This window comes from Solanum lycopersicum, chromosome 1, assembly GCF_036512215.1.
Source record: "Solanum lycopersicum chromosome 1, SLM_r2.1".
Taxonomy (NCBI): Eukaryota; Viridiplantae; Streptophyta; class Magnoliopsida; order Solanales; family Solanaceae; genus Solanum; species Solanum lycopersicum.
Genome location: NC_090800.1, coordinates 82,266,072 through 82,286,997, shown reverse-complemented (window position 1 = coordinate 82,286,997; position 20,926 = coordinate 82,266,072). Strand labels below are relative to the sequence as shown.

The window sequence follows — 20,926 nt, the reverse complement described above, 5'->3', positions numbered from 1 at the left end:
TTAAAATTATATTTTTATGATTCTTTTGAAGTATATTAAAATATAATTATCAAAATAAATAAAATAATGAATATAAATATATTATATATATTTTATGAAATTTAAAAATAGGACAAATATATATGCCAAAAATTTTTATTCACGTACTTGTTAAATTAATTTATTTTTGTTAAATATGTACGTTTGGAAAAATTTAAATAAAAGATGAATACAAGTGACTAAATAAGTTGATTTGATTTTTAATACATTATAAAAATAAAACACAAAAATTTGTACATAAAAACTTTATGACTAAAATTTTAAATATATTTAATATACTTAGTTATGAGTATCATATCTTAGAGTGTTCATGTATTAATTTCATCTAGAAAGAGGTGCAATCATTGATTAGAGAATGCAATAAGTATATTTGAAATGATAGCATATTATCAGAGTATTAAATTTCATTAACTTTTAATTTTATTATTCTCTATATATAATATGTGAAGAGGTTTATTATTTATCAAGTTTTATGTATTTTATATAAATCTATTTATCTTTATAGTTCATATAAAAGATATAGTAAACGAGTTAATAATTTTTTTTAAAAAAACATATTCTCATTTGAGGTTGAATATATTGAAACTTAATAATCAGTATCATAACATTTTGGATAACTTTATGAAAAAACATATTTGACGAGTGATAACATTTATCTTTTGATATAAATGCAACAAAAGAGTCAAAAATATCAATAGATGTGATTCATGCATAAATTATACAAATTTAAATTGTATATTTGAAAAAGGAACAAGAACATTTGAAAAACAAAATATTTTAAGGAGTTTTATCATATCAATATGAAAAAGAATAATAAACATGTAGATGTATTGCATTATTATTTTCCAGTTCCTTTTATAATATAATCATAAATACTCAAGAAAAAAAGTACACCAAAATATATATTGTAATATAAAGATTCAAACTCATCGATATTCCAATAAAATGTACAGACATATTCAATACTTGTCCAAACAAAAAAAAATTAAAGAAAATATATCTTGACATATTGATTAATAATGTACTATCACTCATTTAATATATTATAAATATTAAATTTGTTAAGTTTATTTCAATCGTCATTTCAAAACTATCTTCATAATTAATATATAATTAAAAAAATAATAATATTACGTTTGAAAATAAAAAAAACTATATAATTAATTTAAAAGAAATAATCATTTAATATTTATTTAACCCTAGTAATTGAATAAAATTGAGAACAACTTACTAAATTAGTAAAAGATTTGGAGAAAACTATGGACATAAATACTGTTGGAATTAGAGGGAAAAATCAAAAGAAGAGGGAAAAATAGGTCTCGTGTAAGGAGTAAAAGAATTTCACCATTTGCCTGAATTCAATTTTCCCTCTTCTTCCCGTTCAGGCGCTCACCATTACCCAATTTCCCTTTTCTGAAGAAGGAGAAGATAGAGAAAAGAGGTGCTGCTAGTAATGGTAGGAGGCAACACATTTGCCAAGACCATTTGTTCAATATGCTTTGAGGATCTCAAACCTGTAGTCGAAGACCTTCAATCCATTTCTCTTTGTGGCCATGTCTTTCACGAGCTCTGGTGAGTTATGTATTTGGGTAAACTCCCGTTTCTTGAGATTTTGGTTTCTAATTTGCGGCTATTGATGTTGCATTAGTAAAATTATTTCAAGATTTGAGTTGGGTATTCTGGATTTTGATTTTAATTAGTTAAGAATTGAAAATAGTTGAAGTCTTGTTTTGGGTACCTTTAATTTGTTTAAATGTATATGACCTGTATTGCGAATTCTTGTTTGAGTTGCACTTAAATTAATTTGAAAATGTTTCAAAGCTTGGATGGGTATCTTGGTTTGGGTTTTATTGGGTTAAAAACTGAAATGCTCTGTATCTTAGCTGAGTATCTATCTGAAACAAATTCCCTATATTCATATGGCATGGATAAGGTTGCGTACACGCCATACTCTCCTAACTCCACTTGTGGTATTCCTGGGAATGTTGTAAAACTTGAAATGTTTCATGACTTGTGTCGGGTACCCTGGTTAAAGATCATTTCTTCAACTAAATTCGTTCTTTTTGCACATCAATGAAAAAGGTACCAACTTAACTTTGGTTTTGATTTCATTCGGTAAAAGAATGAAAATACTTGGGGACTTCTACGGGGTATCAGTGGGCTGGATTATACTTGGTTAAGGATTGAAGAAGGTACCAACTTGTATTAGTATTCTTGGTTTGGATTTACTTGATTAAAGATTGAAAATATGTGGAAAATGTATTAGATATCCTTGGTTTGGATAGTACTTAGTTTTAAATTGAAAATACTGAGACTAGATTTAGTCAAATGTGTTTTGGATTGCATTTGGTTAAAGTTATTACCTAAAATTGTACTCCTACTTGTTATAAAATTTCTCCCATTTGTTCTTGGAGTTTTATTTGAAAGTGGCTATTGTTAGACCAGTTTATAGAAGTTGTTTGTGCAAATTTTGAAGTCTGATAATATGTCCTTTACAAATGTTTCTTCTGTTCGGCTTCTATGATGTGAAAAGATGAATAGCATTAACGTTAATCTAGTCAAGTCTACTGTCCTATAAATATGCCTCTGTATAGTGGTGGATGTAGAGCTTTGGCAGCTGGTGTGTGTGAGAGATTATGTGTTTATATAACTTTTACACCAATGCCATAAGGAAGAGTGGTGCAATGGTATTTTGCACCATTAAATTATAATTTTTTATCTCAACTTGTCTATTTGGGTTCATTTTTTTTATTGTGTCTCTATAGTTGCTTCTGCCTCACATGTTATGGTTGTAAAAATCAGTCTGCAGCAATGGTTTGAGTATTGTACAAATGGAAAAAAGAAGAATTGTCCAGTTTGCAAACAGACTTGTACAGAGAAAAACACACATAGGCTTTTTTTTCAATCAGTTGGTGATCCAAATGATCCTAGTCTTTCCCAGCAACCACATGACGTTGAAGGGGGACCTCCCTGTGAATTACAAAATGAGGTCAAAAGGTTAGAGGGGAAAGTCTTAAAACTGGCTTCTACCCTGGAACAGCAACAAAAAGATATCAAAGAAGTTAATGCTGAGGTAAATGGTTCATCCTTTTCCTGTTTTGATTGCCTTGAATTTGCAGTATACAGAGCTTAGAGTTGCGTACTGGTTATGGTATTCACTGTACTTTATTTCTATTCATGAAATAGGACTGGATTAAAGTTGTTGTTAATCTGACTAAAAAAGAATTAGAATTGTAGTATTCCATTTGTAGAAAGAGGTGATTGTAGAAGTTTGCATATCTGTTGTCTAGTTGAGACATTTTTTTATTTTCATTTTCATTACATTTTTGATAGTTTTTGATTCCAGAAAAATACAAGTACATTCCCAGATATTTTACTCCACCAAGCTCGAAACTAAAAATTTGAGGTATTGAAGAGAATGATAAGACTGTTTAGTCTCTAAATATAGTATACATGTTCACAGCAAGAGAAAACAATTAGGCACCCATGGGTGTGACCTAGTGTTCAATGAAGTGGGTTGAGAACTAGGAATTTCGTGTTCAAATTGTTGTGGAACCCAAAACATTAGGATAATGATTTGAACAGTGATATTCTGCTCAAAACCATAAAAGTTTCTTGAGAGCAAATAGACCAGTTCAGGTAATGTCCCGTGGTGATTGCTGATGCATACCTTGTACAGCCAAGTGTTCTGAGAGATGTTTATGTCAGAATATCTGCCTACACATTCATCCCTCCCAAGACTTCTCAAAACTTTCTTTCCCTCAACTAATCTTGCTAGTACTGGGAAATTTTCAGTTGCTCAGTTGCAAAGAGCAGTTGAAAGTAGAAGTGGCTTTAAAGAACGAAGCTAAAAAACAGAAGACAGCCAGTCAGCAGTTACTTCATGTAAAATCTCAGGTACATGTTTTGACTCTTGATTTATTGCAAATAAATTTGTGCATTGCATGCTTAAACTGAATGCCTTCTAGTGGGAAAAAATGTACTCTTACAAGTTCTATGTGCTGGGAGAATTCGTATTGCAGGAGCTTGATCAATCAACCTTGGAATGCAGACGACTGCAAGAAAGAAGTATGGCCCTAGCTAAAGAGCTGGCAGCACTCAAGCTGTAAGTGAATTATATTAAGGAAACAAGCATTTATATCATATTTTTGTTGTATTAGAATTTGTTACGACTTCTCATATATGTTCTTGTCTTTAGAGTCTGTGATGTGAACTTGGGGGAAGAAGAAGTCCTGAAGCTTGCTTCATTGGGCAATCAGGCCAACAGTAAAGAGACGATTGACGTCTTGAAAAAGTCACTGGTCATCCGTAACAAGTAATATTTTATTTTTGGAGTTGCTTTTATTTATGAAATGAACTACATGTTACACATCATATTTGTTTTCTGCTTGAGCTCAGGCAAGTCATAGTTGACATGATACCAGAATATGCATGTTGGAATATGAAGGTCTACATATTAATAAATAAGCTTCAACCTAGAAACTCTATCAAAGCCCCGCTTCCCTTGGGACTCTTTACATCCAACAGAGTGGTAAAGTCTGAAAGATAGTTGGACTAGAACTTCTAGTCTGCAAAATTAGAGTTCTTGCACATTATGTCATGCTTACATGGAAGTAGTGCTATTTCAAAAAATTTAGTGGCTTCTTTCTGCTCTATAGGTAATTATAGTTGTTAATTTTTTTTAGTAGAGATACTGACTAGTATTCTGAATTTAATTATTTTCTTCAACGACTATTAATAAGATAAATTTGGGCGGAGTAAGTTATATATTGTAAATTTGTCTGTGGACTTGTTAGGATATCCTTTAAAGTATTATGGGGGGAATTGATTCAAGAAGTTTTGTGATTACCTTTCGGGGTGGCCCAGTAATTTGAGCACAAGTTTGAAACCCGTTGCCAGCAAAAACAAGGGGTTTGCCTTCTGGGTCGAGCTGATCGCACCAGACTTGCCTAGTGCGAGTTACCTCTCCTATGTGGTTTGCGAGCTATTGCATAGGAGCAGGGGTTTTACCCAAAGGGTAGCACTTGTGGGTTTCCCTTGTCGTCAAAATAAAAAAAAAGAGAAGTTTTGTGATTGAGATCTGAAAGTTTTTCCACCAGCTGATCCTTCCCCTAAAATGCTCATCTTTTTACATTGTTAAGTTATTTTCCAGTGTTTTGAGATGTCCAGTTTGTGGTTTACTCTGGTCTGCTTCTATCTGGCACATCAGCATTCTTTATCTTGAAGCTGTAAGTTTGATGCAAGACTACTACTGTGTGCTTCTGGCAGGAGTTACAAAGAATTGATGACCAAGTGCAACACCCTTGGGAGGGCGGAGGCGCGTTCTCTTAGTAAGCTTGAGAAGGCTATAGAGAAGATAGATAAGCTCAAGGTAAGTGCTTGATGTCCTGGTCAATCCAATTTTGTTAATTTCACTTCGAGCTTTGAAGATGCTTCAATGTGCTAATATTAATAGGCAAGGGTCCAAGAGCTTGAGATGGCTGTTGAAGCAAGAGACAATGAAAATTTGAGAACTTTGAGAGCTTCCAAGAACTTTGAAGTTGAATCTGGAAAAGATGTTAGTAAAGAACTGACAGCTGTCAAATGCTCAAACGAGAATCAGAAAAAGGAACTTGCCGATACAGCAGTGCATTTGCATCCGGTCACTGGCTATGGTCATGATTCTCGTCGAGGGGAAAAACGGAAGGTTATGTTTAGTGATGTGAGTGAAAAAGATACCACAGATCGTATCATAACTAGTTGTCTTGACCAAGATAATCAGGAGAAAACCCCTTTTCAGGAAAATAAGGATGGTGGCATTTTTGAGACTTCCAGTTGTATGCATCAAGTATCAAATCGAAAACTGAATCCACTAGTTAACCATAAGAAGGCAGTCCATGAGAATATTTTATCAAGATTGAAGGTAAGTTCGGGGACTGCAGATGCAACTCAAGTAAAGGCATCATATAACAAGTATGAACTCTCAGGCTTAAAGAATTGTGGCAAGAACAGTGCAGTAAACATGTCACCTGTAACTATTCTCGATGATGATGATCTTCTCCCTATAAAAGACTTTACTCAGGGTGAGCCCTCATTTCACATTAGAAAAGGAACTTCAGCTCCAACTTCACTTGCCGAAATAGGTTCTCTCTCTCTCTCGCTCTCACATCTTTGATGTTGGTGGGCTGGCAAATTCGTTGGTTGTTTAGATGAAGAAGAATTGCAATAATTATCTGTTTACAAATGATCGTAATTCACTTTACCCTTTGTTTGATTATATATATGAATTGGCCATTGCTTCTCTTTACCCTTTGCTTTGATTTTTCTTGAGGGAGGTCGTGAAATTCATTTCCTCCTTATGGAAAGAAAATTACTCCATAAGAAGGCTCTCTTGACATTGTAAGTCTAAAATTTCAGGAGACCATTGCTTCTCTGGTGGATTATTAGGCCCTGATGGAACAAACAGGCACTTGGGAAAATGGTGTAAGAAGGTCCAGAACAAGGGATCTACAGGGTTGCAAGGATCAGGTGCAAATTCAGGTGATTTGATTTCTGTGGGAGCTGATGGCAGAGGTGGTAGGATTAAAGTTCTCCGATCTATAAATCAGGCCTCTCTGGTGGGTATCTACTCATCTTTCTACTTACAAATGTATATGTGCAATTATTGTTGCTACGTTCCTGTCATATTCCAAATTAAGTAGCTTTACTCATTAAGGTCTCTGCCGAATCCACTGTAGATCCTTCCCATATTTTACTGTGATCAGCATCAGCAGTCTGCACTCGGAGATGCCTGGTTTCTTATCTTCATCATTTACTACTCCTCTAGGAGGATGTAAAATGATCTCTTTCTTACCTTCGAGTGATTTTTGAGAAAAACAAGAAAGCTTTGATATTTATTGATTTCTTTTTCTATTATTTTTTAATTTTTGAGATCCTAATTAGAGACATTTATCAATTTCCCCTTTTTATGAAGTCTTGATATATGTTGCTTTTTAATTCATTTATCAATGATAAGAAAATGAACTTTGTGCCTAAGTTAACCACAAAACTAGTTCATGACGTGAAGATTGCCAAGATCATATAAGGAGACAACTACTCATTCTATTAAACATTCTGGGAACACCTCTCTTAATTAGTGATGGATATTTGGAGATGTTGACAACATAATATAGGGGCCTAACATTGTGTAAATCAAGAATTCGGGTCAATCTTACTTATTGTGTCTAGCACCGCCCCAAAACCTAGGTTATGAGATAAGGATTTTGCCCAAACTATATAAGAAGACAACTCATTAAGAAAATGGATATTGACCCTAAGTCATAACTCAGCTTTTGCGCTAGCTTATGAGGTAATTATTGCTCAAGACCTTGTAAGGAGACAGCCTCTCTTATCGTTTCTTTCTTGATGTAATGATTAAATATGGAGTAACACAGTTGCAACTTCCTAATCTTTATGTTCAGTGAAGTGGGTTGAGAACTATAAGGTCTCTTGTTCAAAACTCACAGAGACACTAGGCAGACAACATTAGTTGTTGATGGGAGGTGGCAGGTCTTGCATGGAATTAGTTGAGATGTGCTCTAGCTAGCCCGGACACCAGAGTTATTAAAAAAAGAGACTTCCTAATTTTTTGTTTTATCCAGATTTCATCTTTGAAGTGGTTGATCTTCTTCGAATCAAAAAAAAAGTTACTTGTATTAGTATTTCCTATTAATAGGCAGAACGTTAGTAGGCACTCTAATCACTGAATTAATTTGGGATCAGTTATTAGATATTGACATAGTTTTTGATTAGTTATATTACTGATCTAAGAAGTAAGATGGCGTGGCTATATAATGGAACCATCACCTCATGTAGAAGAGAAGCATAAAAAGTTTTTTACTCTCAATATTGGTTTATAAATCTTCTTCATGGTATCAGAGCTTTGGTTCTAACCTAAGTTATTCCGAATCCTAAACCCTATCCCACGTTCTTTAAGCCAGTTGATGCAAACCCTGATGATTGGTGATATTGTTGTGAAAGAACTGCCGTCTAAGGTTTTGGTAAACGAAAAGGACGATGAAGAAAACATCAATATCTAAGTTTATAGAATGGGAAGAAAAAGATGTCATGGTGAGAAGTTGATGTTACTTATTATAAGTTGCACTTCGACCAAACAGATTTGGGGGAGTCTTGAGGATAATTACCTACAAGATACCAAAGATAAGGAATTTCAGTTGAAGCAACAAATTCAGAGTATCAAAATGAGATTAAAATATGCAGATGAACACATAAAAGAATTTGAAGTAATTTGTGATAGTCTCCCTGCTATACACAAACTGTTAGACGGAGATAGCAAGGTTATAATATTGATAAAGGTATTGGAAACAAATACAAAACCTTGAGGATGTTATGCTGAGCAAGGCCCATATCCAACCTTCACTCAGTTTGGTAATGCACTTAGAGAGTTCGATATGAGAGAAGGATGATATTGATCAAGAAATGACTTTTCAGATCCAGAAAACACAAGGTTTGTTCACATGTACTCTGGAACAAACGTGGAATTGAAGGCTTTGGGGGATGATAGACAGAACGTGTAGTAGAGCCTAATTAAGTATTGACATAACTTAAAATTAGTAACATTACTAAGATAGAGATTGTAGAGAGAAGACATGACTATATAATGAAGCCATTACCTCACGTACAAAGTGAGAAGAGAAAGACAGAGTTGTACATTTAAGCTCAACATTGTTTTATAATCTTCACTTGTCTGTTAATAAGCTCATTTCTGGTAGAAACCTTCAAACTGTATAGGGCTTTTTGTGTTCCCCGTAGTATTCAAAGCCAAGCTGTTCAACATCATTACCTCTTTGTTCATGAGCAAAACCTTTATTAGTAACCTTCATGTGGTAAAGCTTTATCTCCATCTCAGTGGAAGTGGTAAGAGTTCAGAAGGACAATTTAGTTATCATCTTGTCACCTATTATGATTTGCTTAAACTATTTTGAGCTCAACTACAGAGGAATGACAATAAACGAGCCTATTTGTCGTAGTATCTAAGATAGCATAAGTTCCCAACTTCCAAGTTCCAACCAATTATCGTCTTTGCATTTTTATTGTGAAGTACTGTGTTTGCATTTAGAACTAGATCATTTGCTTCTTGGTCATATGCATTGTTCCCTTCTGTTTTGAGCATCTTAAACAACTAATATTATATATTTCATACTTTGACCCTGTTATAGGAAGAGGTTAATTATCTGAATGTTGAAGTTTATTTGTTGCTCTTTACTTCCTGATCAGGACAAGGAGAGTACAGAATCAATAAAGAGATGCAAGTCCGGCACGAAAACAGGTAGTTCACAGTCTCAAGGATGCTTGCAAATAGATCATTTCTTCAGAAGGGCTGGTCAATAGCACTTGTAGAATTCTGCTCTGCATATTCATGGGGCGTTCATTCAGTTTTAGATTTGTTGTGTTACTAGATATGTTTTTACTATTTTTTTACTGAAAGAAACAGAAACAAAGAGATCAAGGTGTTGAGCTAAATTAAGTACATATTCTGTAGTTTACATCAATATTCATTCAGGCATAATTCCATATCTTGCTAAAGTAGTCACTTGTCAATTTTGTACTTTATGATTTCTTGAGGTTGTTTGAACAAGTTAGACGGCAGATACTATCGTGTTCAAAATTGAATCATAATCGATAATCCAAATGGAGAAGTGTTCTTGAATGATTGGATTAATGGTATAGAATTTTCTAAAGAAACAAGTTATCGATTTGAAAATGGATTCTCTAGTTTTTATACTTGATAACTCGTCAATTCCTAAGAATTTACAATATTATTCTCATTTATTTGAAATAGAAAAATACATTGAATATTATGATGGAGGGCATCCAATTAATTGTTTTGAATTAGTAATCTCAAAATTTCATACTACTATCTTTTTTAGTTTAAAAGAGTAAGAAAAGTTGATATCATCTTACTCCTCTATTGTTAGTTAATGTTATATTCACGTGTATTTTCGAACAAAATTAATATATATCTTATTGTTTCTATAGCATTTTAGCACAAATAAAAATTGATTATTGATAAGCTAAACCTATCACCAGATAAACACACAAGACAGATACCAAACTGGGCCAGATTTTTTTTTTCTTTCATGTTTAGACATTTGAAGTTTTCAAGTGTTAACTTTCTTGTAATATATTCTTTCTCATCTTTACTTTCTTTAATTTCTTCTTGTGATTGTGACAATTCGAGAGGACAAGACAGTGCCCAACTGCCCACCTATTTTTTTTTCCGCCTGATGTCCGGTATTTATTCTCTAGACGTTAAATTCTCGAATGAGTAATCGCTTTCTAAATTTATTTTCCATATTTAGGACTCGTACTCGAATCAGGCACCACATTTTTTAGTGATACCTATCCAAATTTCTTCATTCATTTGAGTGTCAAATTTCTCTTGGTCTAAACAAGACCTACAATTTAGTATTGTGGTTTGGAAGCAATTCTTTTCCTTTTTTATACATTCGACCGAATCCACGTTTTTTTATTTAAAAAAAAAACTGTACCTATGTATTATTAAATACAATTCAAATATGGGCAACTTTCACATATAGCAAACAAAAAAATCATATTTGTATAATATAGCAAACTTTGCATAATTGCGTTCCATAGCAAACATAAAAACTGTATAATTCGCTATACATATAAAAGTGTATAATTCGCTGGCCTAAATTGTATAATTCGCTGCAATTGTATAATTAGCTTTGCATACAGTTGAATCGAATTAAAATATATGTATATTGCATATTATAAGTGTATAGCAAGAAGATATATGTTTTTCTCGCTTTATACAAAAACAGAAACACAATATATACACTTCTGTTGTATAAAGCTAGAAAAAATTGTATTTCACTGCAATTGTATAATTCTTTGGCCTTTTTCTCTGCAATATTTGAAGTAAAATGTTTGTAAATTATATAATTAAGTGTATAACACGAAGATATACATTTTTGCATGTGTATATACAATTTTCTCTCGCTTTATACAAAATAGAAACAGAAATTATACACTTCTGTGTATAAAGCGAGAGAGGCGAGAACGGGAGAGTGGTGAGCGAGACTTCTGGGAGAGAGACACCTGGCAAATTTTTGCCAACGTTTGCTATGGAGCACAATTAAATCAAAACCTAGCTATTCCATTTAATTTAGGTTATTAGTTTGCTATTTTATACAATTTTTCCTTCAAATATTTGCCAATTTGTCGACAAAAAAACTAAATTTAGGAGTAAAAAATATTTGAAGGACCACAAAACTCCTAACTAGGAGAAAATTTAAAATCATGTCATGTAATACTCCCTCCGTTCACTTTTACATGTAATTTAGTTCTAAAATAGATTTTTCTTTTTACTTGTCACTTTAACATATCAAGAAAAAATAATAAATTTTTTCATGTTTTACCCTCAATATTAAATACTTATTTTTCAAAATATCATCTAATCGGGGATAGTTAAATAAAATATCTATATCAATACATTATTATTTTCTTAATAAGTGTGTCAAATCAAAACGTGACAAGTAAAAGTGAACAGTGTAATTTCACTAAAGTGAGACACTTGAATGTTATGATCAGTCAATTTCACGATTTACTTTAATGTTGTAACACTATTAATTCCGTGATTAATAAGTTCACATCGAGAACGAGAAGGATCTTGATTTTTTTTAATATAATTAATTTTAATAAGGATAAATAATTGTTGATACATCGACTTTAAAATCCAGTAAGTAGTTTCGAGGAAAACTCTATTAATTTTCACATGCATATAAAATGCATGCGTGTCTTATACTTTACAGCTCGTAAATATGGAAAAATACCAACAAACTTTTCAAGCGCAGACAAAAAGAATATAAATTCGATTTTGGAAAAATTGATTAGTAATGACCAAAAAAAGAAGTAAAGAAATAAATAAATTATACTTGATGAAGCAAATGGAATTTCATTTTTAAATTTGAACAAATTAAGCTTGATAATATTGACGACTAAAAATTCGATAATTGAAGTGTGATCTCGGGAAGCCAAACTTCTTGCGCGATTATTGGAAGAAGTTAGAATTTGCATTTATTAATTGCCAAATATTAGTCATATATATACTTGAAATTGTTTTCGAAACGGGACTAAATCTAAAAAAAATTACTATCTTCGTTCCTAATTACTTGTCCATTTTTTCTTTTTATAGTTATCTTTAATTATTTGTCCATTTTAATAAATCAAGAAATGACAATATCTTTTACCTATTATACAACAATTAAATGACTAATTATTTTGAAAAATGTATAACTTTTCATCCACTTCATGATTAATAGGGGTAAAATGGTAAACTCACTACATCATTAATTATTTTCTTAACAGGTGTGTCAATTCATAAGTGGACAAGTAAAAAGGGACAGGGGAGTATTACCAGGACACTATGTTTTTGAAATATACTAATAATTGTACATTAATTAATGGATTAATTACGGAAATACATCTTTTAGTTTACTTATTATCATTATCTCCGATAAGTTTTATAAATTTTTAAAATTTCTCATTCTCGCGCATCAGATTAGTGTGTCATGCATAAAATGTATCTCTTGCATCAGATTAGTGTACCTCGCGCATCAAATTAATGTATCTCGCGCATCACATTAGTGTATCATGTATGAAATGTACCACACACATTAGATTAGTGTATCTCGTGCATCATATTAGTGTATCTCGCGCATTAAATCAATGTATCTCGTTCATTAGATTAGTGTATCAACGCTTTTATTATTGTATTCGTTTTGAGGAATTTTTATAATTATAAACTTTTAAGGGATAGATTATAACGTTACCTTAAAAATATGTGATTTCTGTATTTGCCCATTAATTAATTTGATAGGCGAAACTAGAGTTAAAAATTTGAAGTTCTAAATCAATTTTACTTGTGAATTCACATGTTAATATACGTATTGTTATTTAATTTTGTAATAAAGATATAAAATTTACAAAAAAAAATAATAATTTCGTTCGAAACAATGAACGCCATCTAACTCCCTCAACTAATTAATGCATTCATAGATACGTGGGAGCTCCGTGAAGGGGTTAAAAAAAAAAGCATTCGTGGCAAGAAAAGAATTTGATTTATTGGAAATCAACCTGATAGGTGGATTAGTCCAATTAAATTCTTGGTTGACTTGTAAATACGTGCATGAGTCAACAAGCCTAGCCAGCTTTGACTTCATTTACATTTATTTATTGGTAAAACTAAGACTTAAGTTTGAACGATGATGGCCATGGGGTAGAAGCTAACAACATGGATTTTGCTTTGAAACTAAGATAATTTCTACTTTAAAAATATTTCACTTTTTGACTTTTGTTGTGTTCGGTATGATAGGATATAAGTTCTTTCAGGGTAATTTTTTTTTTTTTTACAGAGAACTCTGATAGTTCAATTTATTGGCTATCTCAATTTTTAGTTTATTGGTGAAGCATTGAATCCTCACCTTGCTATTCCTTTTCCATACACCGGGATTGAAAAAAAAAGGTAAAATTTTAAACAAATTTTCAAGTGTATAATATGCAAACAAAACATATTATCCAAAAAATATTTATATATATATTATTTAGATAAATATTACGAAAATTATGAATGGAATAGTGGGGCTATGAGAGTAAAAGTGAATATAAGGTGTGTCAAAAGGTGAGATTTGAAAGCACATAAAATATCACTTGTAAAATTTATTTTTTATACTGTAATTATTTTTTTTATATAAAAATATCATTTGAATTTATTTGACTAATTGAACTTGACGAAAAAAATGAAAAACATTATTTGGGAGTAAGAAACACACCCTTTGTCCTTTTGAATTTTTTTTCTTGGATCCGATTGATACTACAAGGTAACTTGTTTAGGCCGTTCAATACGACACTATAATTAATACTTTAATACTCCGTATAGTATTTAAAAGTCAAAAAGTTTTTTCATCACAATCTTTTTATTGTTTAAGTTATTTATGTTGTGCTCTGTAATCATTTTGTTTAATTTTTAAATCTATAAAGTTTATCAAAAAAGTAATTATTCATAATCACACTGATATTTTTGATGAGTTGACTTTGCACACGTCAAGAAGGAGTTGTATACTATACTTTTATGGTCATGGCTGATGGCACCTATTTTTAGTGTGACAAAATATCGTGATGAAATTAGAAATTCTAAGTTTAAAATTTAATATATGTATACGTTAAAATATTTTTTGATCTATATACTTTATACAATTTTTTATATATATAATTTGATTTTTCGAAGAAAAATTTCTAACTAACCATTCGAAACTATAAGAAATTATGGGTCTAAGAGTTCAAATAATATTCATTGATTGTGTAAATAATTATACATTTTTCTATAGAAACAATTAATTCACCATTCATATTTTTGTTGTAATATATTATTATATAGTCTAACAAAAAGATAAAGATGGAACTATAAGCACGTTATGTTGATGTTTCAGGTTGGGCAGCCAAATTTCTGCGGCACACGTTGACGTTTCTTAAGTTAAAAATTATACTAATTAATTAAATTTGGTAAACTTAAGCATTTTTTCAACGTTGGAGAAATATGTACTAATTATATCACGTTCTTATCGTCTTTAACAAAAGAGAGTTATTATAATGACGTACCTAATTAATCTATGATCAATTAGGTTACAATAGAGACATAACAAAGGTATGATTTAGATATGTGTGACTCTAGTTATTCTCCATGATAGTAGGTTTACATATTAATTAAATATTAAATATTTTGATAAATGACCATACTTGAAATTCTATCTTACACTTAGTTCATACTCGTATGTATAAATTAAACGTGAAATATGAGTCAATATCTTAATTAAATGACAACCTCCACCTAAGTGTGTTTCTTAATTATATATTCTTCCTTCTGCCTCTTTAATTTAGTGTGTGAAAGGAGGAAAATAAGAGATTAAAATTTAATATTTTTACATATTTAATAAATTCTCAATGGTACATTATTATTTAAGTAAAATTCATTGAGATCATCCGAACTCGTATTTAGACTTCCGCCTCCGTCCCTAATTATTTGCACTTGTTGCAATTGGAAAAAAGCTTTCTATCATACAAAGATAGAAGTAAGATTTGTATACATCTTATATATAATATTTATTGGACTATTCAAAATTCTAAGTCTTAAATATGAAATAATATATCAAAAGATAAAAACTATGAAAAATATAAAAAATAATATTTATAAATTAAATAAAAGTATATAGATATAGTCTCAGGTTAATTTCCTTTAGTTAAAATCAAATTAATCCAAGCAAAATCAAATTTTATTTTCAATACCAGATCAAAAATTGAACTAAACCACTAGTCAAGAGCTTTTTTCAATTTAACTCGATTTGTGGCTTATTCACTCCAAACGGTGTGTATATTTATTGATACAACATAGTAATTGATTAAATAATATTATATATATATATATATATATATATATATATATATATATATATATATAAATTTAAAATTTTGAATCCACCTCTATCTTCACGTTAATACTTGGACAAGGTGACCAACTACAATCAAAACAAACCTATAACACTGAATGAGTATAAACACAACCAGGAAATATAGAAAATAATGTTCAAAGTCCTCATATGAAAGACCTATTAAATTTCTCAAAGGTAGACTTAATAGTATGAACATTGTTGGAATTTAATCAGAGCTAGGCTGGAATCAGCAAGCCAAATAAGCCATGTTAGTCAAAAAGCATGCAATTAATATTATTTCTTAAGCTTCACGTATGTAATTACTTGCATTGACTTTTGTTACAGAAATTAAAATTTTATCCATTAATTCTAATAATAGTACCAAAAAATTCTCAAACATTTGTAGAAAGTAAAGAAGAAGAATAATGAACACAATATTTTAAAATTTGTGGATAAAACATATCTTTGTTGAGCTAGTTGAGGTCTTCAAAGTCGTTTTATACCAACTACTTGACTATATTATACTTAAATATTTGTTATTTTGAACGCAATCTTAATTATACCTTGCGAGACAAATGTACATCTTTTAGACACTTTAAGACTTATTTCATTTCAAATGAGATTTTACAAGATGTATTCAATTTTAGTTAAGATTTTTGAAAGCTATTTAACATTAAACTAAATTTTAAGGCAATATATTTTCTTGAAGAGACATCTAAAAAGTTCCTAAATTAATGGAATATTCACAAAGACCAGATTTAGATGCGACCCTCAATTGACAACTAAATACTTCAAAGAAATTCAAAAACTCTCGGGACATCAAATAAATCCCAAGGAGGAAAAAGATTATCATATCTTTAAAAGATATGCTACTAACTTCACTCGTGTTAAAAAACATAAAAGAGAAAATCACAGGAATAAATGAATTTATACTCATATTTGTTTTACCAATAAAATTATGTTTCTTCGCTTTTTACGTGTAATTGTAATTTATATCCATATGAGTGTGATGCAGTAATGAATTATAAGGATCGTAAAGTACGTGATCTATATGACTATCTATATTTAGTCAGGTGAGAAAAAATAATAATTATACCTTGTGAGATCTTTCCCAATCTCAACTACCTTTTCCTTAATTAACATTAATTAATTAAATAAGCGAATTCCGGCGTAAAGCTTAATTATGTTTTCAAAAGTATATGTTACAAAATGTTTTTTAAAATCTATAAATTGTTGCTTTAGCTGGAATTTGATATCATGCATTATTTTAATCATTTTTGCTTATTTAATAGAAAATGGTCAACTACAGAAAACATTACCTCAGTGTAGAAAAGAATTTGTCTGAGATGGAGTTTCTTTAATGATATATTAATCAAAAGGAAATGCTTGATTAGGAATGTAATTTTATCTTCTTAATTTATATTTATATACGTCAATGTAGTTAATTACTTCGTTACACGGTTACCCACTTAATCGTGTTCTGGCTTCCAATTATTATAATATATAATAAACGGACACATTTTATTTGTTTCAATTCATTTGTTATATTTTTTTTTAATTTTATTTTTTTAAAAAATAAATTTTCCGCTTTTTAACAACTCGTTAAAATCTGGTCTTACTTCTTTTTGTCTATTTGCTTCGTCTTAGATTGTGTTGTGCATGTATTATTTGACTCGTGATAATAATTACTCAACAATTACACTAATAATTTAAATTCCATTACACCTTCAACATAGATAATTAACAAAAAATCTTTATATTTCCACTTAATATAAATATTTTAGTTAGGAAATATAAATGACTGTTATTAGGTCGATAATTAACACCATGTTCGTGTTGCATGCATTACTCGTTTTTTGTTTTGTTTCGTTTTTTTTTTTAAATAAAAAATTAGTTCTTTCATATACGGAAGAGAATCGACCATGATCCAAAAATGGACCCATTCCATCATTCCATGGGAATTATTTAGGTACGTATGTGCATTCAATTGTTCATTCTTTTCAAAATGATCTTATTATGATCACTTACCATTTAAATTTTTTAATTTTTTACACAAATAAATTAAAAATCTCTTATAAAAATTACATGAAACTATAAACAAAATTTGTAAAAGACTAGAAAATCAAATTTCCCCAAATTCTTGGATTCATGTTAGTGTAATGTGAAGATATTATAACATGAATGTGTACTTTAATTTGGACTCAACTGACATCTATGTCTTTTAATTATAGGTGTGCACAAAAAACACGTAAACTTATCTAAAATTGACAAGAAAACATGTGTGTCATATGTGACAAAATACATATTAAACGCCATATAAAACGTTACAAGTGTCTGCTTATATTTACAAATCTAAAGATTTATTTTTTCATATTCAAATTAAAAGAACATAGATAATCATATAACACATTTATATGTGTTGAGGGGTGGGGGGTTCCTACTTTTGTTCACCGTCCCATGCACATGAAATCTTGAATTGTATGATTAATCCTAAAGAATTGGAAGTCTATGTACACGTTATCCAAGAAAAAAATTACACAAACACACTAGTGATCGATCAGTCAAGCCCCAATTTCCAAACACGTTATTTTGGTGACCTCCCAAAAAATAGGACTAAGCTAATAGGTATCCCTATATATCAAGTAATAATAATGTGATGAACAAACAACTCGTTTATTGATTTTACAAGTTATGTCTTTATTTTGGCTATCCCTTAATTCAATTATTTGGATGTATAGAATGTTTGACCAAATTTATAAGTTGTTTTAAGTGTTTTTAAATCTTTAAAAATGTTCATTTTCAAGATTTTACTGAGTTGTTTGACCAAGATGTAGAAGAAGAAGAAAAAAAAGAGCATTTTTAAGTATAAGTTGATGTTGAAATTAAAGAAAATTCAAAAATATTTTTGATACCTTGATCAAACATAAATTACTACTTTTATAAAAATAAAAATGTATTTCATAATTCGGAAAAAGACCTAAAATACTCTTGAAGTATTAGAAATGGTACAAAATTACCCTCTATCCACATTGGCTCCAAAATAACCTTCTTATCCACCTATTGGCTCCAAAATACCCTTGTCATCCACATTTGGGTTCAAAATTTAAAACTTATTTAACAGTTTCAAATTTATACTATTTAAATATTCTTTTTAAATACATGACTCTCAACTATTTGTTATAATATAACTTATTAATATAATTTATAAACCAATCTACTACCACCAATTACTAATTAAATCCACTCAATTAATAAACCCGTCTTATTACTAATGCAACAACATGAAAGTTCTTGCCAATGAGTTTCAAAAATTTGAGGTGAAAATGTCTATAGAAGTACATTATCATACATTCAAGTCCTCAAAATATATTATAATTTAAGTGTCTAAATAAAAATTATCGATAAACTTAAAAGTCTAACTATGTTCATCTTAATTATTCGTTCGTCTCAATTATGTGATGATACTTAATAGATAATTTTTTTTTAAAAAAAATAATATATTAAAATTTTAATATTTAAAATAAATCATAAATATTTAAAAATTATATTAAAAAAGTACATGAATTAATTCGGGATGTACCTCTTCAGGATTTGTAATTTCTTCGTGTTTTAGTAATGTTTAAGGCGATTTTGATATTAGAATTGGTTTATTAATTGAGTGGGTAGTAGGTTGGTTTATAAATGATACTAATGAATTAAATTATAACCAATAGCTGAGTGCCAAGTATTTAAAATAAGTGGTCAATTTTGAATGCAAAGGTGGATGACAAGGGTATTTTAGAGCCAATAAGTGGATGAGAAGGGCATTTTGGAGTCAATAGGTGGATGAAAGATAATTTTGTACCATTTTCAATACTTTAAGGGTATTTGAGACCCTTTTCCGTTCATAATTTTGACAAAAGGTCTTTTAGTCACGTCCTTGTAGGAAATACCAATTTTTATTCCATAGAAGACATATTATGGTAGAATGTTAGTAGGGATAAAGTGTTATGATTTCCTAATTTTTATTCCATAAAAGACATATTAGGGTAGAATGTTAGTAGGGATAAAGTGTTATCTTCTTTTAGAAGGTTTTGGTTTATTAGTGCATGTCGTAGTACTAGTCATATATACCCTTAGTTTTTATCATATATTATTTATTGTATTTCGATTATTACAATATTTTATTGTTGTTACTGTTTATTCTCGTAGACTTTGCACTTATTTTTCTTATCAACTCTTATGCGTTCTCCATTGTTTTTTCTTCGTCTTTTCTAAGGTTTGATGCACTTTATGAGCAGAGGATCTGCCTACACTCTATTCTTTCCAGACCCCACTTAATCAGATTTCACTAGACATGTTATAATCGAACAACTTCAGTTTATTCTTTACTTATGTAAAATTGGATAAATAAATCTAGGCTTTCCTGTTATATTATACACTTTGGTACAATGCCATGTAATAAACGAGTTTGTACTAGTGCATGAATCACTCTGTTCAGTATTACAAGACAAGAATATAATGAAGAAAAAGAACTCTGTTACCTTAGGCTATTTGTGGTATATATATATATATATATATATATATATATATATATATATATACACACACTTTGGATCCTCATTACTTGTCTATGGCTAAAGTGTTAAAGAATTATTCACAATATCTAACACATTTAATGACTATTCAACTAATAGTGACGATCTTTTAAAATAAAATGAAGAACTTAAAATTTTGACCAACTTCCTAACGATATTAATGAGGGATACAGATTTGATTTACGCAAAAAAAAAAAGAAAAAAAGAAATGATATTACTCAATTATAAATTTGATTAGAGAATAGCTAGGCCTATAATTGTTTTACATTATCTATTCCTAAGTTATGATATTATCCTTCAATTTACCTGATAGCGTAAAAATTACAATAATTTGTACACTAATGATGCACAAAACTTAAATTCATTATATATACACATACAAGGCCGAGGGCTTAATAGAATCGATGACCTGAAATCATATTTCTATTGTTTAGCAATAGAAATTAGTTATGGCTTCAAATTTAGCGATGAATTCCATGGGTGTTTGCACTGACTTAAAAGATGATCAAATCTACTTTGAAGTCCGTTTTTGAATTTTGAAAGTGTTTGATAAATATAAAAATAACTAAAAATAAGTTAGGAAGTGTTTGACAAAGTTAAATCTTAAAATAATTTATCAACCAAAAGTAGGTCTCCCCTATTCTTTTTTTTTTTTTGACTTAAAAGTCGTTTAAACGTAATTTGACTTACAAATTTTTTAAAGTTAATTTAAACCGGCTTTGTAAAAGAAATTAACAATTCATTTGGAATGTTAATTATTAAAAGATCCAGATATGTACAAAATAAAAATAACCTACCTCCTATAGTAAAGATTTTCAACAATAT

At 30.0% G+C, this 20,926-nt stretch overlaps 1 protein-coding gene and 1 long non-coding RNA gene across 4 annotated transcripts; one reads left to right on the top strand and one right to left on the bottom strand.

Moving 5' to 3' along the window:
• Positions 1-1,257: 1,257 nt before the first annotated feature.
• On the top strand, positions 1,258-9,603 carry LOC101255628 (uncharacterized). Of its 3 annotated transcripts, XM_010328367.4 has the most exons (10): positions 1,258-1,611; positions 2,842-3,112; positions 3,835-3,936; positions 4,062-4,144; positions 4,238-4,354; positions 5,308-5,410; positions 5,495-5,740; positions 5,819-6,161; positions 6,436-6,635; positions 9,295-9,603. In XM_010328367.4, the coding sequence occupies exons 1-10, from the start codon at positions 1,493-1,495 to the stop codon at positions 9,406-9,408; spliced, it is 1,698 nt and encodes a 565-aa protein (XP_010326669.1). In that variant the 5' UTR covers positions 1,258-1,492; the 3' UTR covers positions 9,409-9,603. The 3 variants fall into 3 exon arrangements, with proteins under 3 accessions (XP_010326669.1, XP_010326668.1, XP_004229910.1); XM_010328366.4 differs by having other exon boundaries at positions 5,495-6,101; XM_004229862.5 differs by having other exon boundaries at positions 5,495-6,161.
• On the bottom strand, positions 5,986-8,718 carry LOC112941843 (uncharacterized). Its single transcript, XR_003247498.2, has 2 exons — positions 8,395-8,718; positions 5,986-8,201 (listed from the first exon to the last, which is right to left on the bottom strand). It is a non-coding gene; the product is annotated as an uncharacterized lncRNA (long non-coding RNA).
• Positions 9,604-20,926: the final 11,323 nt, after the last annotated feature.

Bases quoted from the DNA above. Each gene is read 5' to 3' on its own strand.
- LOC101255628 (XM_004229862.5), top strand. From the start codon at position 1,493: ATGGTAGGAGGCAACACATTTGCCAAGACCATTTGTTCAATATGCTTT. The intron at 4,355-5,307 runs GTAATATTTTAT...TGCTTCTGGCAG, and splicing joins TCACTGGTCATCCGTAACAA to GAGTTACAAAGAATTGATGA. The intron at 6,162-6,435 runs GTTCTCTCTCTC...CTAAAATTTCAG, and splicing joins AACTTCACTTGCCGAAATAG to GAGACCATTGCTTCTCTGGT.